General features: G+C 40.7%; 1 protein-coding gene across 2 annotated transcripts in view; it reads left to right on the plus strand.

Moving 5' to 3' along the window:
• Nucleotides 1–2418: 2418 nt before the first annotated feature.
• igsf21a (immunoglobin superfamily, member 21a) overlaps nt 2419–24736 on the plus strand; it is a 270253-nt gene continuing 247935 nt past the window's right edge. For both annotated transcript variants that reach the window (XM_041888425.2, XM_041888426.2), the window contains exon 1: nt 2419–3056. In XM_041888425.2, coding sequence (XP_041744359.1) covers nt 2918–3056 — 139 coding nt within the window. In that variant the 5' untranslated portion in view covers nt 2419–2917. The remainder of the gene's footprint in view (nt 3057–24736) is intronic.

Here is a 24736-nt window from a genome sequence, read left to right on the forward strand (position 1 = left end):
ACTCGTCCCATTTTCAGAAATCAGCCCTAATCGGTGGTGATGGTACGGGCACATTGCAATGTGTTTCCCGCTGGAAGACTTCTGAGTCGTCTCCCATGCATAATATCCATGCAATTCTGCCTCAGACAGATATGTGCTGTAATCTCTTTGAAAAGGAGCACTTGCACCATGTAAGAGCCTCAAATCGCTGAGTTTCAGGAGGAAGAGGGAGGAAAGGACAGAGCCATACTGTACTGTACATATGCCCTTGCTTTTAAGCATGGAATGTGTTCTTTAGTACAAAAATCTAAACTATTATTGTGTTTGTGAATTTCATATCTTCATTTAAATTTGCCAGTTTCAACCAGCAGCAAAATATCATAACAACATTTACCAGACACTCTTATCCAGAGCGACTTAGAGTAGTGCGTGAATACATACAGTACTTTTTTTTTCCCATACTGGTCCCCCGTGGTAATCAAACCCACAACCCTGGCGTTGCAAGTGCCATGCTCTATCAACTGAGCCATAATGTTCAGAAACCTTGATATAACTGCTTAAATAGATTGAATGGGATCTTAAGCACTTACAAATGCGTAACATATTGTACGAATTGGAATTCGTAACATATCAATTGCACTCCAAAAATGTTTTGCAGGACGTAACATATCATACAAAATGGATGACGTTGTAAACAATTGTGCAACATTTTCGCTGACCCATTTTTGCTCACGAGCGCTACTTTCATTACTACAGGTAGCTTAGTGGGTAAGAGCGTTGTGTCAGTAACCGAAAGGTCGCTGGTTCTAATCCCCGAGCCGACTAGGTGAAAAATCTGTCGATGTGCCTTTAAGCAAGGCACCTAAACCTAATTGCTCCTGTAAGTCACTCTGGATAAGAGCGTCTGATGTAAATTATACAAAAGCTCTGTAGCATCACCTTAAACAGACCCTGGAAACAAATGTTCCTTAGCGCATTGTATTTTCTTTTTTTTCTGTCCTGAAGCAAGAAAATGTGATGAGTGTCAAAGGATGGTATGACAGGCTATAGCTATGTCTGTGGTATACAGTACAAGTGCATTTTTAGTACAGGTGTCAATGAAAACAGGGAATGTCTTCCGGCCAGTGTAATTCAGTTACAGATACAAATAAACACTGTGGAGATATCTGGGACAAGAGAAAACAGGATTTAGACCCTATTTACCTATCTAACTCTGTGTCAGTCTGACTCTCCCCTGCTGTCCTTCAGTCCACAAATAAAGGAATAAACACCATTTACGGTTTATCGAACCAAAGGCTTCCCTTTGTGTCCCCTAACTTAATGTCTGTTGGTATGAAACCTGTGCTGGCCACACCATACATGACAACAATAGAAGATGTGTATCCCCTCGAGACTGCAGACCCCTCTTTGTTCATGGGGCAGGTGCCATATGGACAGGAACACGTTCAGCTCTGTTGCCTTAATAAATTGTTGTTGACACTGCCCTCTAGAGATGTGTGATAGTGCATTAGTACTGCAGACCTTATCCCAGATAGCAGCCTCTTCTGCTCTGGGGCCAGTTCCTCTACAGCAGCGCAATTAAATGCTCCAGGGAATATGACTGTCTTTAGCCATTTATGACAACTTTTTCCTTCTATTTTTCTCTTTTTATGTAACCTCTCTCCTTGCTCATTAATTTTTAGGAGACATGTTTTATAGGCAAGGTCATACAAAATGCAAATATCTTTATAAAATCCACTGACCAAAGATAATCAAATATGCCACCATTTACTCCAAATTCATTGTTGTATTCTACTGCTATTTATCAAGAAATCAGAGTGCATACTTTACTCTGTAATATTGAAGGATTACAACCTGGTACGTGGGTGGAAGTGAACACTTCGTTATGGATAAAGCCTCTAAATATGTTGTGGACCTTGAAGCAGCTTCAGGTGTCTGTTTGTGTACAGTGAGAAAATATAATTTCATCTTAACTTGTTCCAGTAGCAAAGCTGTCTCTGAGTTCAAAATCTAACTGCTGATTTGATGAAATTTTGTGAGCACCTGCAGTGAGTGCATAACCTTAGAGGATCACATATGCATATGTGTGATTCACTCTATTGTGGATGATTTTCAGGAATTGGCCAAATGGCCAAATGCAGAGCTTACAAATAAACATCCATACCTCATTTGTATTTGATCATTGGACTTACTCATGATAGAGAGTAAAGGAGGGGAGTGAAACTGACATAATCCTATATTTGCATTAGGAGTTTGGCACAGATTACTAAAATGCTAATAGTGGGGCAAAATGTTTTCTGTGTTTTTTTGTAGTGGGGCAAGGTGCACTTCGGGGTTAATTCATAGTTGTTCATGATGATGACGCTCAGGGTTCTGGTGCTATAGTATGATGCCAGCTAAAGATGCTGAAACTATCCAGGTTCATTGCGTTAACGTAGAATGAGGCGTTGCAGTATACTGGAGGTTATAATGATCTTTAAAAACATTTTCATTAGGAAAAACAAAATCCTGCAGAAATAAATCGGTTTAGTTGACAGAATTAGAGGGGAAGGGTTTGGAGCCAGGGTAGGATTAAGGAAAATTGTGTGAAATAAAGAGCGAGTGATCAGGAGTGACTGAATGCTTGCGTCTGTGCTAGAGGGTGGGAGGATAGAGCGCGCGGGCGAGAGAGAGCAAGAGAGAAGAGCATTGACTGAGAAGCATAGATTTTCATCCAACCTAAATCCATTTTTTTGTAATCCTCGACTGCACTGCTTAACGTTGATGGTCTAGCAGGAAAATATTATTCTACGCAGTTCAGGAACCGTTTCTTTTGACGATTATTGGTCCTCTTTGCTGTAATTTAAGTGTATTTGGAGCGAATTGATCATATTTCCCACTTATACTTGAACTGCATCATGAATAGTTTGTGGGCACCTCTCGATCTCACACCTTTGGAATGGTGGGGATTACGCAGCCGAAAAACGGGGAGCATGTAAACGCAGATGGAGTTTGGGATTTATTGCAAAATAAGGGAAAGATGACTGTCTTCTCTTTGTGTCTCCTCTTGTGCGCAGATCTACTGGATTTAGCCGTTGGTAAGTCATTATTTCTGCATAAAACGCAGTCGGTGAGAGTTGGATACAAAAAAGCCTCTCACATTTTCAGAATTCGTGAGGTCATAATTTCGGAGACGCGTGTGGAAGGTAGATGGCTCAGTCCGTCTACATTTGAAACAGTTTTAATGTTGGCCGCTCGTAGAATGAACCATAACATTCAATATGTATCCACATAGAATTGCCTCAACTTTCCCCATTCCGATAAAGTGAATGGTTTCCTTGAAGACCATAGAATGATATTCCTCCTTCAGTTTTGAATGCTGGCATCCTCAGATATGGCATCGTTGGGTACTTGGGTTGGGTAAAGGAGAGCATAGATGGAGGAAGTGTGCATCACACATCATGGTATTTCTTGCAAATGGTCCATAAACTTTACAGTGTGAAATCAAGTAATTATCTTCTTCTTGTTAATGTATTATGATTGTTATCATTACTACTTCAGATCGCTAACATATTTACTGCCTTTGAATGCTATAGGCTACCAGTATGTTTCGTGTCTCCTGGGCGATTCACATTGGCTGCAGCCTTAGCTCAAGTGTTCTCCATAGCCCATTAATAGAGCCAGGACCAGACTTCCAATAACAACAAAATAACAGTAGTCTTTTATCTGTGATTGAAGACAATTGGTACATTTACTTATCTCCCACATATAATAGTTATAATGGGGAGTAGGAAACTGATGAAATACTGCCTGGATACTGCAACTTTCTCATAAGATCAAGGCATTGTGTACTGCTGCATATGTTATAAACAATTGAAGGCTATTCCATGGGCTCCTGGGGGCTTGCATTAGGCTTACATTTAAGATGTAGATCAATAATTTTTATCTATCCAAACTAGGCTACAGCAGAGTCACGGTTGGAGTAGATTTTGTTTATTTGTCTGACACTCAAAGATCTGACCAGATTCTACAGCATTGAAGCACACATTTTTCCCCTAAAGCTGCAATATGTAACTTTTTGAGCCACCTGACAAAATTCACATAGAAATTTGAGTTATATATATCTGTCATTCTCATTGAAAGCAAGTCTAAGAAGCGATATATCTGTTCTATGTGTATTATTTATATGCTTCCTGTTCTTAAGTTTCATTCTTAAGTTTCGTTTTTGCTCTTTTACTTTCGGTTTTTAACAGCAGCTTCAAACAGCTGAAAATAATATTTTTGGTTATGGAAAATATATTTCACAGCAATTTAGATGGTACAATGATTCTCTACACTATACTTGCGTGTTTTATCATATAAACTGAAATTAGGCAAACTATTAGACTTTTAGCAACCAGGAAATGGCGGAGCGATTTCTGCATAGTGCATCTTTAATACCTAGGTTTAATCTATAGGCTGCATCTTGACTAATCCTATTCCATTCATACAAGGTTTGAGACACTTTTCTGTCACATAAGAAGTTTGAAATACAGTGGTTGAGCAGTCTAATCAATTGGTCACTGAAAGCAATGGATGGTGGCAAAATACTGTAAGCCATTAATTTTCATTTGAAGGAGAGGGAATTGAGGTGAAGTGAGAAATGTGGGCAGAGTGAATTGATTTTGGTGGGTGGAGTGAGGCGAAAACATTAAGGAAAGGGAATGCAAATCATCAATGATGCCGCTGCACCATAACCAATTGAGGGAGTGAAGGCTTTGACACTTTCCTATTCAACCAAGGATGACACTGATTTTGAAGTCGCAGGCAGGGCTACATCATCACGACACCATGAGCCTGGCTCATGTCCTCTACATATACCCTCCTCCCCCATGAAAGACCATCCCACAGTTGGGCGCCATTGTCACGGGCATGATCTGAACCCTAGTCTGCCACAGGAGAAAGCAACATCTTGACCATTAGACCAAGAGGCAACTTCCTCAAGGGCTGAGGGTGACACTAATTTTGAAGTTGCAGGCAGGGCTACCTCATCATGAGACCATGAGCCAGACTCATGTCTGCTACAAAATGTCTAGTGAAAGCGTAGTTAGGAATGTCGGGCTACTTGCCACTAGATCCATGCTGCTCTGGAAATGCAGTGCAGGAACTCCATATGCCTACATTTGCCCACTGCATTCTAAGCAGCATCAACCCTTCACTTCTCCCTCCACTCAAGTGAGTGAGCCCTCCATTGACGTTTCACTGACGTTTTCCCAAGGGAGCCCTTCTTGTTTGAGGGTGAGAGAACGAGGGGAAGGTGTCATAGTAGTTTAGATTAGAACAGCCCTTTGGTCTCCCTTGTATTATCGTGTGTGTGTGTGTGTGTGTGTGTGTGTGTGTGTGTGTGTGTGTGTGTGTGTGTGTGTGTGTGTGTGTGTCATAACTTGACATTGAAAGAGTCATATTGTTGACAAGGACAGAGTCTGGCCACAATTGTGTAACTATATAAATAAATGATAATAATACAGATGATCATGGATTGCATTTATATAGTACTTTTCAATGGATCTCAAAACACTGTACACTGAGAAACACCACATCCAGCACCAATGTATAACACCAACCTGGGTAATGCATGACAGCCATTTTAAGCTACTACTCACCTCACATCAGCTATTACAGTGGAGAGGTGAGGGAGACATTTTCCATTATTAGATGGCCATGATTGTATGAAGGTCCAGGTTGGAAGTTTCTCCCACACATATACTAAAAATACATATTCTGTTTTACCCACATAAAAATGGCCATGGTATAGACATGCAGGTAGCCTAGCGGTTAAGAGGTTGGGCCAGTAACCAAAAGGTTACTGGTTTGAATCCCTGAGCTGACTACGTGAAATCTGTCAATGTGCCCTTGAGCAAGGCACCTAACCCTAATTGATCCTGTAAGTTGCTCTGAAAAAATGTTTTTAAAAAAGTTACATCCACAGTGCCTTGCAAAATTATTCATCCCTCTTGGCGTTTTTCCTATTTTATTGCATTTCAACCTGTAATTTAAATGGATTTTTATTGGATTTCATGTAATGGACATACACAAAATAGTCAAAATTGCTGAAGTGGAATTTAAAAAATAACTTGTTTCAAAACATTCTAAAAAATTAATAACGGAAAGGTGGTGCGTGCATATGTATTCACCCCTTTGCTATGAAGCCCCTAAATAAGATCTGGTGCAACCAATTACCTTCAGAAGTCACATAATTAGTTAAATAAAGTCCACCTGTGTGCAATTTAAGTGTCACATGATCTGTCACATGATCTCAGGATATATACACTTGTTCTGAAAGGCCCCAGAGTCTGCAACACCACTAAGCAAGGGGCACCACCAAGCAAGCAGCACCATGAAGACAAAGGAGCTCTCCAAACAGGTCAGGGACATAGTTGTGGAGAAGTACAGATAAGGTTGGGTTATAAAAAAATATCTGAAACTTTGAACATCCCACGGAGCACCATTAAATCCATTATTAAAAATTGGAAAGAAATGGCACCACAACAAACCTGCCAAGAGAGGGCCGTCCACCAAAACTCACGGACCAGGCAAGGAGGGTATTAATCAGAGAGGCAACAAAGAGACCAAAGATAACCCTGAAGGAGCTGCAAAGCTCCACAGCGGAGATTGGAGTATCTGTCCATAGGACCACTTTAAGCCGTACATTCCACAGAGCTGAGGTTTACGGAAGAGTGGGCAGAAAAAAGCCATTGCCTAAAGAAAAAAATAAGCAAACACATTTGGTGTTCGCCAAAAGGCATGTGGGAGACTCCCCAAATATATGGAAGAAGGTACTCTGGTCAGATGAGACTAAAATTGAGCTTTTTGGCCATCAAGGAAAACGCTATGTCTGGCGCAAACCCAACACCTCTCATCACCCCGAGAACACCATCCCCACAGTGAAGCATGGTGGTGGCAGCATCATGCTGTGGGGATGTTTTTCATCGGCAGGGACTGGGAAACTGGTCAGATTGAAGGAATGATGGATGGCGCTAAATACAGGGAAATTCTTGAGGAAAACCTGTTTCAGTCTTCCAGAGATTTGAGACTGGGACGGAGGTTCATTTTCCAGCAGGACAATGACCCTAAGCATACTGCTAAAGAAACACTCAAGTTGTTTAAGGGGAAACATTTAAATGTCTTGGAATGGCCTAGTCAAAGCCCAGACCTCAATCCAATTGAGAATCTGTGGTATGTCTTAAAGATTGATGTACACCAGCGGAACCCATCCAACTTGAAGGAGCTGGAGCAGTTTTGCCTTGAAGATGTGCCAAGCTTATAGAGACATACCCCAAGAGACTTGCAGCTGTAATTGCTGCAAAAGGTGGCTCTATAAAGTATTGACTTTTGGGGGGTGGGGTGGGGGGTTGAATAGTAATGCATGCTAAAGTTTTCTGTTTTTTTTTGTCTTATTTCTTGTTTGTTTCACAATAAAGAATATTTTGCATCTCCAAAAAATCAGGTTGTAAGGCAACAAAATAGGAAAAATGCCAAGGGGGTGAATACTTTCGCAAGCCCACTGTACTCCTATTGCTTTCCAATGCAGCTCTGTCTTCAATGTTTCTTGGCAGCATTGTCCAACTATGTGTATTTTCATCTAAACGTCTTGCTCTCTTTTGTTCTCTGTGAGTCAACTCTGCCAGTGCAGCTGAATGCCTAGTGGTTGTTTATATGTGTAGCTGGGCAATCTTTGTAAGTACCCCCCATGTGGAGATTTTTTATTCATCTATTTGTCTGTGCACATTGTGGCAGCACACTGTTGTCTCTTATTACTGATTCTCAAATACTTGTATTTAATTACTGTCCCTGTCATGTTTTGAGTCTGTGGAGAACACTCAAGCCTAAGGATAGTTAGTATTGATTTCTAACTTGCTGTAATGTATTTCATGTCAATTATTTAGGTCATAGAGCAGAGTTTAACTTTCTACAATGAACTACAGTAGCTAGCCATAATCCTATTTCCCCACACTGCCCTCTCCTCCACAGGGTCAGGGTCTAAATGCAAACAGAATCAAAAATCTATTAGAAACAAAATTCCAACGCAGAGGACACATTTTGTCAGCATACATTTTACGAGTGATGAGTTTTTTCATGCTTTTTACAATTTCCTCTAAATTGTTTGTAAATACCACTAGATAGATTAATTAATTTGATAGATTCACTAGAATTGTATTGTATTATAACATCCTTATTACATGGATACATGGTCTTGGTAAACCAATATGAAAAGGAAATTAAATTGAAATCTCAACTCTCTGAACAGCTGGAAATGGGTTCAAAGGGCAACGTGGGGAGAACAAAGTCCTGTGTTTTGATTTGAATCAGGAAAAAAGATGTGGTCACGTGATGTGCTGCTGGTGTGATCTGATAGGAACATCTCTCCATTACAGGGATAAGGATAGTAATAATCGCTGTTCAGGCACACCAGGGTCAGAGGGCACAGGGATACTGAACCTCATGTGTTATTCCAAGTCCACAGACACAAATACAGTGTGGTGGTTAAGCACTGTAGTTGAATTTCTGCTCTGTTATAGGCCAATGTACTGATTCAGTTTTATCAACCCACATCTCGTGGTCAGATATTGAAATATTTGAAATTGTAGTTTTACATACAACATTATTTTTTGGTTTTGGCTTTTAGTCTGTTTACTCCCTTTCTAGATCCCTCAGTCTACAGTATAAGTCGTTATCTTGGACGTTTACTTTGATGGCTTGCTTCGCTTCATGGAAGGCTGACCAACAGGCAGTGGATCATAACAGTAGGGGGAGATTTAGTGGGGAGTTAAAAAGTTGTGTGTTGGAGTTGATCTGAGGCTTTCCTGTGCACTGTCCTCGTATGCTAGTGACAGCTGGGCTTGACTCACAGGAAGTAAGAATAGATATTGGCAGGAAAGTGGGCTGTGGTGGCGCCTCCATCAACCAATCACCAGGCTTTATTTCAGCAGTTATATAAAATGATTATGAACAAATCTGAAGCCTACCCTCTGTGTTTTTTTATTTATATTTTATTTCGCTATTGTGCGGTCAGCGCAGCTACCTTATTCATCTGATATCTGTATTTTTTACATGCAGGGTCATGTAATATCAACCATGCATTGTGTTTTCCGGAAACATGTTTGGTATTAGAGCCGGCATCTGTTACGAACAATATCCTGAACAATGTTTTAGTAGAGATGCTTTTGTTCCATCTAGAGTGTACAGTAGAACGATAATTGCCTGTTGAATTGTCAGTGACTATTGTCCACAGAAAGTTAATTTATAAGCCTTGTGACCCCTTAATGTCAATAGAGGGCTATACAAATCCACAAAGAACACTGTGACTCACACATTACAACTTTTCTTGAAGATTTTCAATGTTTCCCTCCATGTAGACCTATAGAGTGCAATTCATTTGGCTGTTATAGAACATCAAATTGACCTTGCATTGTATTTGTAGTATTGTGTAGCTCAATATGCTGTGCCCCAGTGAAACAGAGTTTTGTGTTCTGTCAAATGAAGAGGAAAGAACGAAGAGGAGTAGGAGGCGGAGCTAGAGCCTTCTTCCTAATTAACTGTAATGAGTTGTTTAGATTCAACCAATACACAACGCTCCAAACTGCTGCTCAATAATGCTGCTCAGCTGTCATATAAAAGCACTTGTATAAACCGGTGTGGACTCATCTGGTTTACTCATTTTCCTATCATCAAATAGACCCTACAGAGTTTGTCTCACATGGCCACACTCAGTATTTTTGTTTACTCTCTTCTTCAGACAGTGGTATAGTTTGGGAGGAATGGCCTTACTTTACTTTTTAGTTCCCAATCACTGATGTTTTAAGATTCATGCCATGATATGGCAACATATTAATCTGTTTGATCTTTTATGGCACTATATTGAGCCACATGTAAAAAATAAACTGAGGAAAACACCAAAGCTCAGAGGGTATTTGCATGTGTCAGATCTATTTGCCTCAGGTAATGGGTAAACCCAAACCATGCCTCTAACATTTTGGGACCAGCTTTAAATGCTCTGTTTGTTAAAAACCAGTAGTTGCAATTCCATTAAAGGAGGAGTTTGCTTTTTTACAACCAAATCTATATTCTTGATGTAAATGACATGTAATAGAAGGGTCCAGACACAATTTTTTTCACTTACGCCGCAACCAGAGATTAATTTCCTCATCCTCGTTGTGCTGTACAGGGGCACTGAAAAACATGAACAAATGCTCCAAAAACACCCAAATACATCATTTTAGAAATGGAAACGGTCTCAGTATAGTGATGCAGGTCTTTGGATGTTGTACACATCAAATTGTGTAATTTCAAATTTTATCTGCAATGTAATATTCCATTTTGTGCGACTCGAGCCGCTTCCCCTATCCAGCTGTTCCATTTTCTGGGTAGCCTGCTGCTACAGGTAACAGCCAAAATAAAAGAAACGCCAACATAGCCGGCAGAACAGCTTTAATGCTCCTTGGCATAGATTCTACAAGTGTCTGGAACTTCCAGTGTGGAAGCACCTGCTTTCAATATACTTTGTAACGCTCATTACTCAAGTGTTTCCTTTATTTGGGCAGTTACATGTAGACCAGCCGGAGAGGTATCGCTTGAGTCACAACAAAATGGAATATAACGTTGCGGATAAAGTTTGGAATGACACAATTTCATGTGTACAACATGTAAAGACCTGCATCACCATATTGAGAACTTTTCCATTTCTAAAAGGAAATATTTGGGTGTTTTTGGAGCCTTTGTTCATGTTTTTTCAGAGCACCCATACTGCACAACGAGGATGAGGAAATTAATCACTGGTTGGGGGTAAGATTCTCAAAAAGACGTGAAATCGCAAACAAAGTGTCTGGACGCTTCTATAACATGCCATTTATATCAAAAATACAGATTTGGTTGTAGAAAAATCACAATGATCCTTTAACATATTTTATTAACAGGGAATCCACTGAAATGGGTTCCGCATCCAAGATGACTTGTTGCCGAGTTGTCTTAGGTCCTAGGGAACACCAGAGGGCTTACGTCTCCCACAGTGTGAATAATGCAACAGAATCTGTAGCCATTATGCCAAATCTGTCCTCCCTCGCTGCCATCATACCCACCGCTTGTGTAGGGTAGTTGGGAGAAATCAAAGAGAAAAGTCCTGGCAGATGAACTTTGCTTGGCCTGTATGGCTGCAGTGCAGTCTGCCATCTCAGTCAATGGCCTTGGATATGATAAAAACTATGATTAGTGGAGATAAGTAAATGCCAGGGTAAGAGAGTTCAAAAAGCACAGTAACTCCCCCCTCTAACCCGAAGTCCTGCACTGTGGATTGTGTTGAAAAGAGCTAGCTTGCTGCTGTGTTTGGCTTGTGTGAGATTTTGAAGGAACTCTGATTCCTCTAGCAGCTGGTGGTGCAGAGATAGGCAAACAAGGGATAGGCTGTGCTCTCAGGGGTTCCAACAGTTAAGCATAAGATTTGGCTTTCCATGATCTCTATACAGCACATGGTGGAATTTAGAGGTAGGTTCCCTTCCTTGATAGAAAAATTGCAAAAATCCTGAAATCTTTGGCAATATACAATAAGTGTCACCCGTTATAACTTGTATGTGTGAGTCGTTTACATCATGTACATGAAAGCTTTGTGCCTAGCTCAAAATAGCATGATACCAGTGGTGATTTTAGCATTTAAATCTTGGTGGGGCAAACAAACAAAAAATGTTTTTGGATGCATGCCAGCAAAGCCACTACACAACACAACACTAAACAATACATTAATTGCACTATAACGGTGACAAACGGTGCCCACAAACTGTTAGGGCCTACGTGAAGCTGTCCCAACAGCAGAGCTTTCTTTTCAGCACCATGGAGTGAATTCTTACCACCGCTACACCTGGCTATTAGCGGAGCCTAGTCTGGCAGCGAAACAGTTCATTCAGCCTCATTTACTGCCTTTTAAAAAAACATAGCTGATATGGCTGACTTGCTTAAACAAATGTGGTTTCTACTGACAATTGAGATGTACAAACTATGGCATAAGGGAACGATGAGTGGATAAGAGGCAATCCGTAATTTCGATTAAGACATTAATGAGCGAGAGTCAGACGGACGTAGTCAATATAACTATTTGTTCAGCGCTTTTGAAATGTACAGCGACAGAATTCAGAACATGGACCGTTCTTACAGTTTTCTCCCTGTACACCAAGTCAGAACCGTAAGATAAATAAAGGAGTCATATAAGCAGACATTGAAAGCTCTTACAATATTCAATGACTACATTTCTCTAAAACAGGCTATAGGCTACATGTGCACCAGCAAGTCAGAACAGTAGGCTAAATTATGAGGGGGAAATTGACCAAATTATTAGGGTGAGGCACATGGGCTAGTAACAGCTTACAGTACAACATACACTTAGAATGACTTTCTTAGCTACAGTATACATATCTCCCTGGCATATTACATCATTTACGCAGCAGCATACAATACATTTTTGGACTCACAGTTGTGCTGTGCTCACTTGAACAGGAAGGTGGCTGGGCGGTCCTTCTTGTTGGGAAATTTTGAAATGAAACCTTGTCATTAAAGTCTGGCATTCTCTGAATTTATGGTGCTTTCAAGAGAACTGGGAACTTGGAAAAAACAAGGGCGAATCATGATGTCAGTGATCTTCAGGTTGGAGCTCTAGAAAGAGGCCCGACTTCCCGACTTGGACTTCCGAGTTGGGTGACCGTTCAAAACGTATTTTCCCAGTCAGAGCTAGTTTATTTTCCGAGTTCCCAGTTATCTTGAACTCACTGAAGTCTGAGATTTCCCAGTTCTGAGTTTCCAGTTGTTTTGAGCGCGGCAGAAGTCATGCTGGCTTGACAGCTGTGCCAATGTATTCAACCTTTTCTGGCCCATTGTGTTGCATGTGAATATTATCCTTTTAAGCTTGGAAAAAATACTCTTAAACCTTGACTTGGACCACACACCCTCTCCACCGAATAGCAGGCAGGGGAAGCAAAATAGGGATTGATTTGCAACACTTGCAGTTAGCCACTGATTCCTTCCAAGCCACTCATTATTGAATTTGTAATTACGAACTTGTTGTGTAATGTATATGTCCAATGGCCGATAAGCACCGATACGTTTTATCCATAATTTCTCTTCGTATGACAAGGATTGAAAAGGATTTGCCAGTAGATTGTCGACTTGATTCATGATGATGACTGGTTGTCTAGCTTGCTAGCTAAGATTTTGAAAGGATGATGTTGACATGATCAGTCCAATCAAAGCTACGGTAGTGTCCCCATGAGTGACAGAACACTCAGCCAATCACGGCGCAACTAGAGAAGATTACCAACCCCTACGCTCTGTTTTTTTCCACTGGCTGCCCCTCCACCACAGAAAGCACTGAGCTAGGCTGAAACACCTGTATTTTGGAGCAACACTTTTTTTTACATTGTTTGAAACTGATATGTGACACGTATTAATACTAAAATAACATGCAAAACAGGCAAAAAAACAGGCTCTGCCCCACCTACCCTGAATGACGGGTCGCCACTGAACCTTACATCTCTGCCGTTACTTTTTAGTGAGATTAGTGACTGTTACAACCTGACATCTCTTGACAGGCTTCATCAGCAATGTCACTGTAATCTCTCCTCACTGTTTCCTACATCCAAAAATGGATTATGTGGTCTTGCTTATCGTGTTCAAACATGGCTGCTGAGTAAAAACAATTGCTGTGCCACTGTGTGCCCATATTAGGCCCCTTATTAGTGGCTTGGTAAAGTGTTTCAGCGTACAATAGTGTTCCACTTATATCTGTGTTCATGGTTCATTACAGTGGGCTTAAGCCTCTAGGAATAGCACTCCTAAGCACTGAGGATTTCTCATCTCTGTCAACACCTTAACTCATTCTTATCCTTTTCAATTCTGTCTGCCATTCATACAATGACATTCCTAAAGAGAGGCAGAACATCTGCCTGCCAGGCAGTGCTAGATTTATTCAGCGTCACGATGACCTCAGCTTTAATCCATAGGCTTCTGCTTGTCCTTGATGCATGCTATATCAAGGTTAGAAATGCACATAATAAAGTATCAACACGGATTCTATTAGCATTTATAAAGTATGTCAAATCTGAGATGATGTGGTGCCTGTTCTAAAAAATGAATTCAGTAAGTGGGAATTACATGGAGAAAAGGAAGGACAGGCACATTTCCTGGCAAAAATATTATTCAAGGATCAGCCTCAATGATTTGGTTTCCGTGGCAGGGAGCGTCTTGCTTGGAGTAATGAGCGTGCACATTTAAATGTCTGAAATGTACTGCTGGTGCTATCAGCCATCGCAGGTCCAAGCCCTCCCGTGCAATGAACCCAGCAGAACCCTATAAATGTGTGTGCCAGTGTATGCAGGTGCTTTATCTTTCCACCTTTATCTCCGGCACTGACAGAGTGATACCTGCCATTTCCACCTTATATCATCTGCTAGGACCCCTCCTCCATCCTTGAGGGTCTGTTTCCTTAAGGCCACATACATTTAGGCATGAATCCTTTGTCTGCATTTCCATCAACATAGCATTGTTGTCTGCAGTAGCCTTAGATTCTAGCTGCAAATATTGCACATCAGTGCTTTTGATTTGACATGATGTTTGCATAGTGAGAGACTCAAGTTACTTACATCTTCAGTTACAGTATCTGAACTCATATTCCCTACAGTGAATACACCATCTCTGGGTTTCATGGAAGTCCAGCTGTCAGATTAGGTGAGGAAAAAAAGAGAAGCATCCTAATCTGCACTTCGACGTCAATCTGGATGGGCTGGAGCTGTGCAGGCGGGTGGGGGTGAGGGGGGATTGTGTGGGCTGTGCATCTTATGACAACAGATTATTTCCCATTATGCATGGCGACTTCTTCCCTCTGAACCATAGAGAGGCTTTATTTCCTGGGGATTGCATTCCTGAGGCGTTTCTGTCGAGCGGCACACCACCAAAAATCATAAAGACATAATTTAGCCAAATCCTCAGCCACTGGAGGTCTTAGCAAGAGTATTTGGGAAGTGTTTCATTGAGTGGGTCTACATAAGCACCACAGTACATAATCAACACATAACATCTGTAATTTAGTACAACGTTCACCCAGCTCGCTAAAGCCGTTGATCCATCGCAGGACCTGTCACACAAGTTCACTGAGTTAATTTCCCATGTGCAAAAAAATAAATAGCTCATAGTGACACTCGGTGGAAATATTAATGCACGTCAACAAATGGCTGCCATGTGTTGGATAATGCTAATGTGGGCACTCTCATAGCTGTCTTCAACTTGTACTGATGTGTCATTACTTTTATAGGTCTCGCATTAGTTGTGGAAGTAGATCTAGCGTGGAACACTTTGCCACCTACTGTGAATAATGATGGTGAGAGGGGTTATCGTTGTGTCACAATATGCAGGGCCACAGCAAAGTACAGAATGTATTGTTCATTCACGAGCATGATACTCATTTATATAAGAAGTTGAATGCAATCCTTATTTTGTGGATCATTAGCAGTGTTTTAACATACTTTGCAGTTAACATTCAGCACCAATAAGTTATCTACTAGTCTGCATGGCATTTGTTGTAAACATCATTACGTTTTTGAAGCAAATCGATACAGGTTTATGTGAGTATTTGACGACATTGCAAACACGGACCCCAAAAAAAATCTGAATTAAAAGATAATCTTGAAATTCCAAACCCAGCAACTCAAAAAACTGTCCCTGGGTTAGAGCATCAGAGGAATTTAGAGAATGTTTATACAAAAAAAAAATGGAGTTGCATAAATTCACTGCTGGAGATTAACATAAGAGTAAAGAAAAAGGTATTGGGTAGCGAAATAAAAGTTTAGCTGAAATGTCATGTAAGTTGTGTGGCTGACGTCTTAAATGGCACTGTGTGTTTTTTGAGGGGGAAATAGTGGTAGTAATCCGCTCCTCCTCTCAGTTGGTTTACAGTAATTTCCCCAGTTAGACTGACCTATGTTTTCAGATGTGCAGATTACCCATGTGACTGCCTGGCTCTATTCTAGGAGACTGGCACATGAGGGAAGGCTCACATTAGTCCTGGTCACAGCTGACTGAACATCACATTCTGCAGGGTTCTGAGACCTCGATCATGTAGCAGCAGCACACTGGAATGTGAAATGCCAGTTAAAGAATACGTTGGGATTGTAGATAACCCTATCAGCCGTCTTGTTTACTATATTATCCATTCCCCCAGACCACGTTCATGGATATGCATGCACACGTTTCACAGTAATATGAATAAATAATGTATCATATTGTATATGTTTGTAGCTTTGATCAAATTTAGGGTGATGTGGGTGACGTCAGTTGTTAGACATCTGATGCTACAATAACAACAAGACCACTGTGATACAGTATACTGTAATTAGAAATAACCTAGTTTAGTATTTTGATTCCATTCTATTAAAAAGGATAGGCAGCCCTACACACAGGAGCATCCAAGCATGATTCATTTCCTGTTAGGCTCACCCTGAGTCCTTTTTCTGGATGGAATAAAGGACCAAAGGTCAGTGCCCCAGATTCCTAGTGTGGCACAGCAGATATGCTCTACACAATATTAGAGAATTAACACCCAGTTTCAAACATTTGCCTGAATGTTTGTAAAAGGCTAAATGTCAAAATAGCTAGCAAAATAGCTAGCAAGCTTTACATGTTTCTGTAATCACATATTCACACGCAAACACATAGTTAGGATCAAGGAATCTATTTAAATTATAAGCCCCCATACAGAGATCTTTTCAAGTTGGACGAAGTCCAAATGACTCCTAGCAGTAAATGGTTTCTGTTAAGATGAACTTTTTATATGTAAAGATATTGAATAGCTGGTTGAGGGCAGAAATAGATGTACAGTGCCTTCAGAAAGTATTCATACCCCTTTGACTTATTCCACATTTTGTTGTGTTACAGCCTGAATTCAAAATTGATCACCCATCTACACACAATACCCCATAATGACAAAGTGAAAACATGTTATAACATGAAATATCTAATTTACATAAGTATTCACAATGCTGAGTCAAGACATGTTAGAATCACCTTTGGCAGCAATTACAGCTGTGAGTCTTTCTGGGTAAGTCTCGAAGAGCTTTGCACAACGTGGATTGTACAATATTTGCACATTATTCTTTTAACAATTCTTCAAGCTCTGTCAAGTTGGTTGTTGATCATTGCTAGACAGACATTTTCAAGTCTTGCCATAGATTTTGAAGCCAATTTAAGTCAAAACTGTAACTCGGCCACTCAGGAACATTCAATGTTGTCTTGGTAAGCAACTCCAGTGTATATTTATCCTAAAATACTTGATGACAAACATACCAATTACATGATGCAGCTTGAAAATATGAAGAGTGGTACTCAGTGATGTGTTGTGTTGGATTTGCCCCCAAACATAACACTTTTTATTCAGGACATGAAGTTAATTTCTTTGCCACATTTTTCCAGTTTTACTTTAGTGCCTTATTGCAAACAGGATGCATGTTTTGGAATATTTGTATTCTGTACAGTCTTCCTTCTTTACACTTTGTCATTTATGTTAGTATTGTGGAGTAACTACAACGTTGTTGATCCATCCTCAGTTTTCTCCTATCACAGCCATTAAACTCTGTAACTGTTTTAAAGTCACCATTGGCCTCATGGTGAAATCCCTGAGCGGTTTTCTTCCTCTCTGGCAACTGAGTTAGGAAGGACGCCTGTAACTTTGTAGTGACTGGGTGTATTGATACACCATCCAAAGTGTAATCAATAACTTCACCATGCTCAAAGGGATATTCAATGTCTGCTTTTTACATTTTTACCCATCTACCAATAGGTGCCCTTCTTTGCGAGGCATTGGAAAACCTCCCTCGTCTTTGTGGTTGAATCTGTGTTTGAAATTCACTGCTCGACTGAAGGACCTTACAGATAATTGTATGTGTGGGGTACAGAGATGAGGTAGTCATAAAAAAATCATGTTAAACACTATTATTGCACACAGAGTTCATGCAACTTATTATGTGACTTGTTAAGCACATTTCTACTCCTGAACTTTAGGCTTGCCATAACAAAGGGGGTGAATACTTATTAACTCAAGACATTTCAGCTTTTGATTTTTTATTAATTTGTAAAAATGTCTAAAATCATCATTCTATTTTTACATTATGGAATATTGTGTTTATGCCAGTGACACAAAATCTCAATTTAATCCATCTTAAATTTGGGGAAAAAAATCAAGGGATATGAATACTTTCTGAAGGCACTGTAGGCTTGGCACTAATTTATGTGCTTTCTGTCACCAATGGCCCAAGACAATGCCTAAGGGTCAGTACACCCTTCCCCCTCTGAGGGGCCAAAATGTATCTCTCTCTACAGTATCCAGAGGACTGATTACTGGAATGTGTGATAGATGCCAAACATGGCTGCTGTAGGATTATTCTATCTAAAACTTGTCCTCTGAAGATAACTTTTATGCCATCTATATGGATGCATAATCTCTGTGGTTACTTGTAGTTGTTCAGAGTGTGCAAAGTATGCAATTTTCCTCTCAGGAATGGGGTCTTATCGCTATTGTACCCAGCCCACTCCCTCCTCAGGTCATCACACATAGATGCCGAGTGGCGCAGTGGTCTAAGGCACTTCATCTCAGTGCTTGAGGCGTCACTACAGACCCCCTGGTTCGATTCCAGGCTGTATCACAACCGGCCGTGAATGGGAGTCCAATAGGGCGGCGCACAATTGGCCCAGCATCGTCCGGGTTTGGCCGGTGTAGGCCGTCATTGTAAATAAGAATTTGTTCTTAACTGACTTGCCTAATTAAATAAAGGTAAAATAAATAAATAGATGTGACCCCCTTTCTAGAGGATGTTGGCTGGTTAGATCTGATTGGATATCTTAGTTTTACTACTTTTGGTTTGGTCTGTGGATTGATTTGGAATACAAACAAGTCAGACCTGGTACAAATCGAATAAAGGTATGTTGTTCTCTCTCTTATCCTGTATCCTGTCCATTGGAGAACGGTTGTATGATATTTTCTCATTTCCTAGGCTTCTAGGCCTCTGGCCTAGTATGCATCTCTGTTAATTCTTTGTCTTGTAAATTAGTTTAGAATGTATATGCCTAGAATGATGCTTTGTCAATGTCAGTAATGCCTTGTAATTTAAGTATTTTACAAAGTTATTAAATAATACTTGCTTTTATATTAACTTCTCATAACCATTCCTTGATCTAAGTCAGCTAAACGCATAATACTTGATTGCGCAGGGTTTTACTATAATGTTAAATGGAGTCAGATATACTTTTTAATAGACTTTGTCCATTATTTGCTTAGTCTTATTATGGGTCGCATGTGAGGTATGTATAATATCATATATATGATATATGACCACACTACATAGACATCTGTCATCACTGAGAGCCAGGTTATGACGACACCTCCCTCGTCATTGTCCCCTGCCCCAATCTGTCTCTATGCTGTGTGAGGGCCTCGGATGGCCATGTAGGGGCAAGTGTCAGTGTTCGAGGCATGATAATCTCGCAATAAAATGAAATGCAGAATGTCCCAGGCATAAGGTATAATCCAGGCTTTTTAACCATTTCATGTTGTATATTTGATGTTAATCACATTGTCCCAGCTACGCCCAGGATTAATGACAGATAGGCCCTTATATACAGTGGGGGGAAAAAGTATTTAGTCAGCCACCAATTGTGCAAGTTCTCCCACTTAAAAAGATGAGAGAGGCCTGTAATTTTCATCATAGGTACACGTCAACTACGACAGACAAATTGAGAATTTTTTTTCCAGAAAATCACATTGTAGGATTTTTTATGAATTTATTTGCAAATTATGGTGGAAAATAAGTATTTGGTCCCCTACAAACAAGCAAGATTTCTGGCTCTCACAGACCTGTAACTTCTTCTTTAAGAGGCTCCTCTGTCTTCCACTCATTACCTGTATTAATGGCACCTGTTTGAACTTGTTATCAGTATAAAAGACACCTGTCCACAACCTCAAACAGTCACACTCCAAACTCCACTATGGCCAAGACCAAAGAGCTGTGAAAGGACACCAGAAACAAAATTGTAGACCTGCACCAGGCTGGGAAGACTGAATATGCAATAGGTAAGCAGCTTGGTTTGAAGAAATCAACTGTGGGAGCAATTATTAGGAAATGGAAGACATACAAGACCACTGATAATCTCCCTCGATCTGGGGCTCCACGCAAGATCTCACCCCGTGGGGTCAAAATGATCACAAGAACGGTGAGCACAAATCCCAGAACCACACGGGGGGACCTAGTGAATGACCTGCAGAGAGCTGGGACCAAAGTAACAAAGCCTACCATCAGTAACACACTACGCCGCCAGGGACTCAAATCCTGCAGTGCCAGACGTGTCCCCCTGCTTAAGCCAGTACATGTCCAGGCCCGTCTGAAGTTTGCTAGAGTGCATTTGGATGATCCAGAAGAGGATTGGGAGAATGTCATATGGTCAGATGAAACCAAAATATAACTTTTGGGTAAAAACTCAACTTGTTGTGTTTGGAGGACAAAGAATGCTGAGTTGCATCCAAAGAACACCATACCTACTGTGAAGCATGGGGGTGGAAACATCATGCTTTGGGGCTGTTTTTCTGCAAAGGGACCAGGACGACTGATCCGTGTAAAGGAAAGAATGAATGGGGCCATGTATTGTGAGATTTTGAGTGAAAACCTCCTTCCATCAGCAAGGGCATTGAAGATGAAACGTGGCTGGGTCTTTCAGCATGACAATGATCCCAAACACACCGCTCGGGCAACAAAGGAGTGGCTTCGTAAGAAGCATTTCAAGGTCCTGGAGTGGCCTAGCCAGTCTCCAGATCTCAACCCCATAGAAAATCTTTGGAGGGAGTTGAAAGTCCGTGTTGCCCAGCGAAAGCCCCAAAACATCACTGCTCTAGAGGAGATCTGCATGGAGGAATGGGCCAAAATACCAGCAACAGTGTGTGAAAACCTTGTGAAGACTTACAGAAAACGTTTGACCTGTGTCATTGACAACAAAGGGTATATAACAAAGTATTGAGAAACTTTTGTTATTGACCAAATACTTATTTTCCACCATAATTTGCAAATAAATTCATAAAAAATCCTACAATGTGAATCCTACAATGTGAAATCCTACAATGTGATACAAATTATTATATAGACTCCCAACATTGAATAGTCCCTAGCTGAACTTTCTTTTTAACTGAGAGTACAACGTTTCTAGTACTTTTTAAAGTTGTCTTTGCCTTCACAATTTAATAATTTAATTAAATTTAGGGACACTGATCTGAAAGCTTGCTGTTTCATAACTACACTTCAGTCAGACTTCTTTACTCTTTTTAAACTGCATTGCCATTAGAATAGAAAGCACACTTTGACTGAGAGGCATTTTGCATTTTTATTCTCCGTCTTTGAAGATGGCAGTTGGAAATCATGTAATAAATCCTACAGCTGAATGAGAGACGAATGCTTTCCAGTGTCCTCGCTGAGTCTGATGGAATCATTATTCTACTGATGTTAAGAGCTGCACATTAAACACTTTCACACTGCTGGTGGCTGATTGCTGATATATCTTTTTAGCTCTACCTCACATCTTTTATGTAGCTTAAGAATATTGCATCTCTGATGTAAATGAACATGGCTCATCCCATACTGTCAGCTCAGTCCAAGCTGTATCACAGAGAGAAAGACAATGTCATTTTGTCTAAACAGAACGGCGTCATAGATTATCTTTAGGAGTAGAGATCGGGGAGGTGGGATATGTGCGAAATTGCAAATGGAACACATAAAGGAGACTGATTAGATCAAAAACCAAGAGGTTGTCAAGGAAGTGGAGGGCTGATATGTGACAATATGTGGGGCTAATTAAGGAGAGAGCGGCGAGGGCAACCCAGAGAGGCTATGGCTCATTTTCTGCTCCTCCATGTTCTAATAAAGGACTGACAGCTTTTGTGATTTGCACAATGGTGGCGGTTCTATCCTTTGACAATAACCTTTTTCTTCCGCTTTTGTCGTTTTTTATATTACAGAGATACACATTTTGGGACATTTGTGTGAATGAATTCCCACTGCGTTTATCTAATAAGTTATATAATTTATTGTGACATTCATATAGCATATTTAAAATAGGAAATTAGATTGTAGAAGTCGTTATAGGATGAAGGACTAAAATCAATCTCACATCCAGCAGTCCAGGATTACATTGTTATTAGGTTTTCATTTCCATTTTCTAGACTAGCAAGACAGATAATATGGAAAGCAATGTGATAGTTGGCTGTGCAAATCAGTACTGAATATTGAGTCTACTCTGATTGATAACTTTCAGCATGCTGTCAATAATTAGTCAGTGACACGACACTGTTCCCTGAAATTTGAGCTTTACTAAGAAATAAAGAAAAAGGACTAATGATGATGCCTAATGGTGTTAAGGAAAGAGGGTGAGGAAAGAGGGTGTTTTGGTCATACATTGGATGACATTTTATTTTCTCTATGCATACAGTACATTACCTTACATTACTTACAATAGCTCCTATAGTATGTAACCCTGCTACTGTAGCTGTATTTCTATTTCTAAATAAGATATGCATGAACATGAGTTTATTAGGTACACCACCCCGTTCACGAAAATGGTTCGCTCTTACAGACAGTGAGTCAAGTGGCCGTGGCTTGCCATATAAAGCAGGCAGACAGGCATCTAGGCATTCAGTTACTGGAAAAACATTGCCTGGTCCGACGAATCACGGTTCCTGTTGCGTCATGCTGATGGCAGAGTCAGGATTCAGCATAAGCAGCATGAGTCCATGGCCCCATCCTGCCTGGTGTCAACGGTACAGGCTGGTGGCGGTGGTGTAATGGTGTGGGGAATGTTTTCCTGGCACAGGTTAGGTCCCTTGATACCAATTGAGCAACGTTTGAATGCCACAGAGTATCTGAACATTGTTGCTGACCAGGTGCATTCCTTTATGGCTACGTGCGGTCCGGCCCGGTACCAGATGAGTGTACCTAATAAACTGCCGGGGGAAGTACGGGTGCTGAGGGTGCAGCAGCACCCCCTAAAAAATCAGAATAACATTTATTATTATTTATTTATTTTTCTTCTCTCAAAGGTAGTGCACTGGGCCTTTACTAGTCCTGTATTAGCAGACCGATATAGCGATCTGTAGCGCAGGTAACTAAAGATGCTCACCCATTCCCGCCCTCCCCCCTCCCCGTCAGTGAAAAAATCGCAGCACCCCCACCTCCAAACATCTTCCTGTGGCTATGACTGAGTGTATATAGACTCAGTCAAAATGTCAGATATTTGCAACCAAATTCCATTTACAATATGTAATGAAGCAGCTAAGATTTCATCTGCCCGTACAGCCGAGGACATGCAGTCTGCAGAATAACATCCCTGCTAATATTGAGACTGAGTTAGCAGAGCCAGTCATCCTGATAAAATAAGTGGAGAGTCTATGAATTAAAAACCCACAGCTCTTTCATCAGGCCTATCTTTAATAGAGCTCTAGCCACATAGTCCCCTCAGCAGAAACATATTTTACAGTAATACAGTATGTCTGACATTAAGCCTGAAGCTCCCTCAACCTTTATTTGGCTCACATAAATATTGCAAGTAAATACTATCGCCTTGTCCCCCACAACCACTGCATTGGTGGTTATTTTGTCAAATCCTTGGCCTGGTGCCTTAGGAATAATCAGAGACAGTTAAACTGTAATCTCATATAAATTCCATGTTCCAAGGGCTGTGGCCAGACAAGGCTGTAATATACAGTATAAAGTCAGTGGCATGGAAAAGGGCAGGTGACGAAGCTCAGACTGTTTCATATTCAGACGGCTAATTTTCCTCCAGATGACCTGAGTTCGTAATAAAATACCCTTGCAGTAACAAGGGAAGGGACAATAACATCGTATTGAGACTTTAAAGTCTAAATGTCAGACGTTTTAGCAATTTCAGGCATTTATTGTCAGGGAGTTTTTGTTATTGGGGTGATAGGTATGTGGGGTGAGGTCAGATCTGGTAGCATGATATTATGATATTATGTTTAGATATGTATATTTAGATATGATAATCTCTGAATGACTATGGAGATTCCTTAGTTTGAGTGTTCTGGACACTGTAATATATGACCGTGATTCATGTGAATGCTAAAGTCAAACGGCCAGGGGCAAGTATGAGTGTATTGTTTGAAGCTGACCTTGGCTAGTCCTCTTGGCTAGGACTCAACATGTTTTGTTGTGTCTGTACCAACTTAATTGTTTACACCCACTGCACATGAGGCTAAACAGCAGTTAGAGAGGCTATGTAGATTCTTTGGAATGTATTTTCTGACTTTTTAGGAAGGTTCATACCTAAAACCATTGAGGTATTTAACTGCACTCCTAGAGAATAAATGGTTCCAAAAGGGTTACGCTACAAGCTTGGCACACCTGTATTTGGGGAGTTTCTCCCATTCTTCTCTGCAGATCCTCTCAAGCTCTGTCAGGTTGGATGGGGAGCGTTGCTACACAGCTATTTTTAGGTCTCTCCAGAGATGTTCGATCGGGTTCAAGTCCGGGCTCTGGCCGGGCCACTCAAGGACATTCAGAGACTTGTCCCGAAGCCACTCCTGCGTTGTATTGGCTGTGTGCTTAGGGTCGTTGTCCTTTTGGAAGGTGAACATTCGCCCCAGTCTGAGGTCCTGAGCGCTCTGGAGCAGGTTTTCATCAAGGATCTCTCTGTACTTTGCTTCGTTCATCTTTGCCTCGAT

The sequence above is a fragment of the Coregonus clupeaformis genome, chromosome 10 (genome assembly GCF_020615455.1).
Source record: "Coregonus clupeaformis isolate EN_2021a chromosome 10, ASM2061545v1, whole genome shotgun sequence".
NCBI classification, from domain to species: domain Eukaryota; kingdom Metazoa; phylum Chordata; class Actinopteri; order Salmoniformes; family Salmonidae; genus Coregonus; species Coregonus clupeaformis.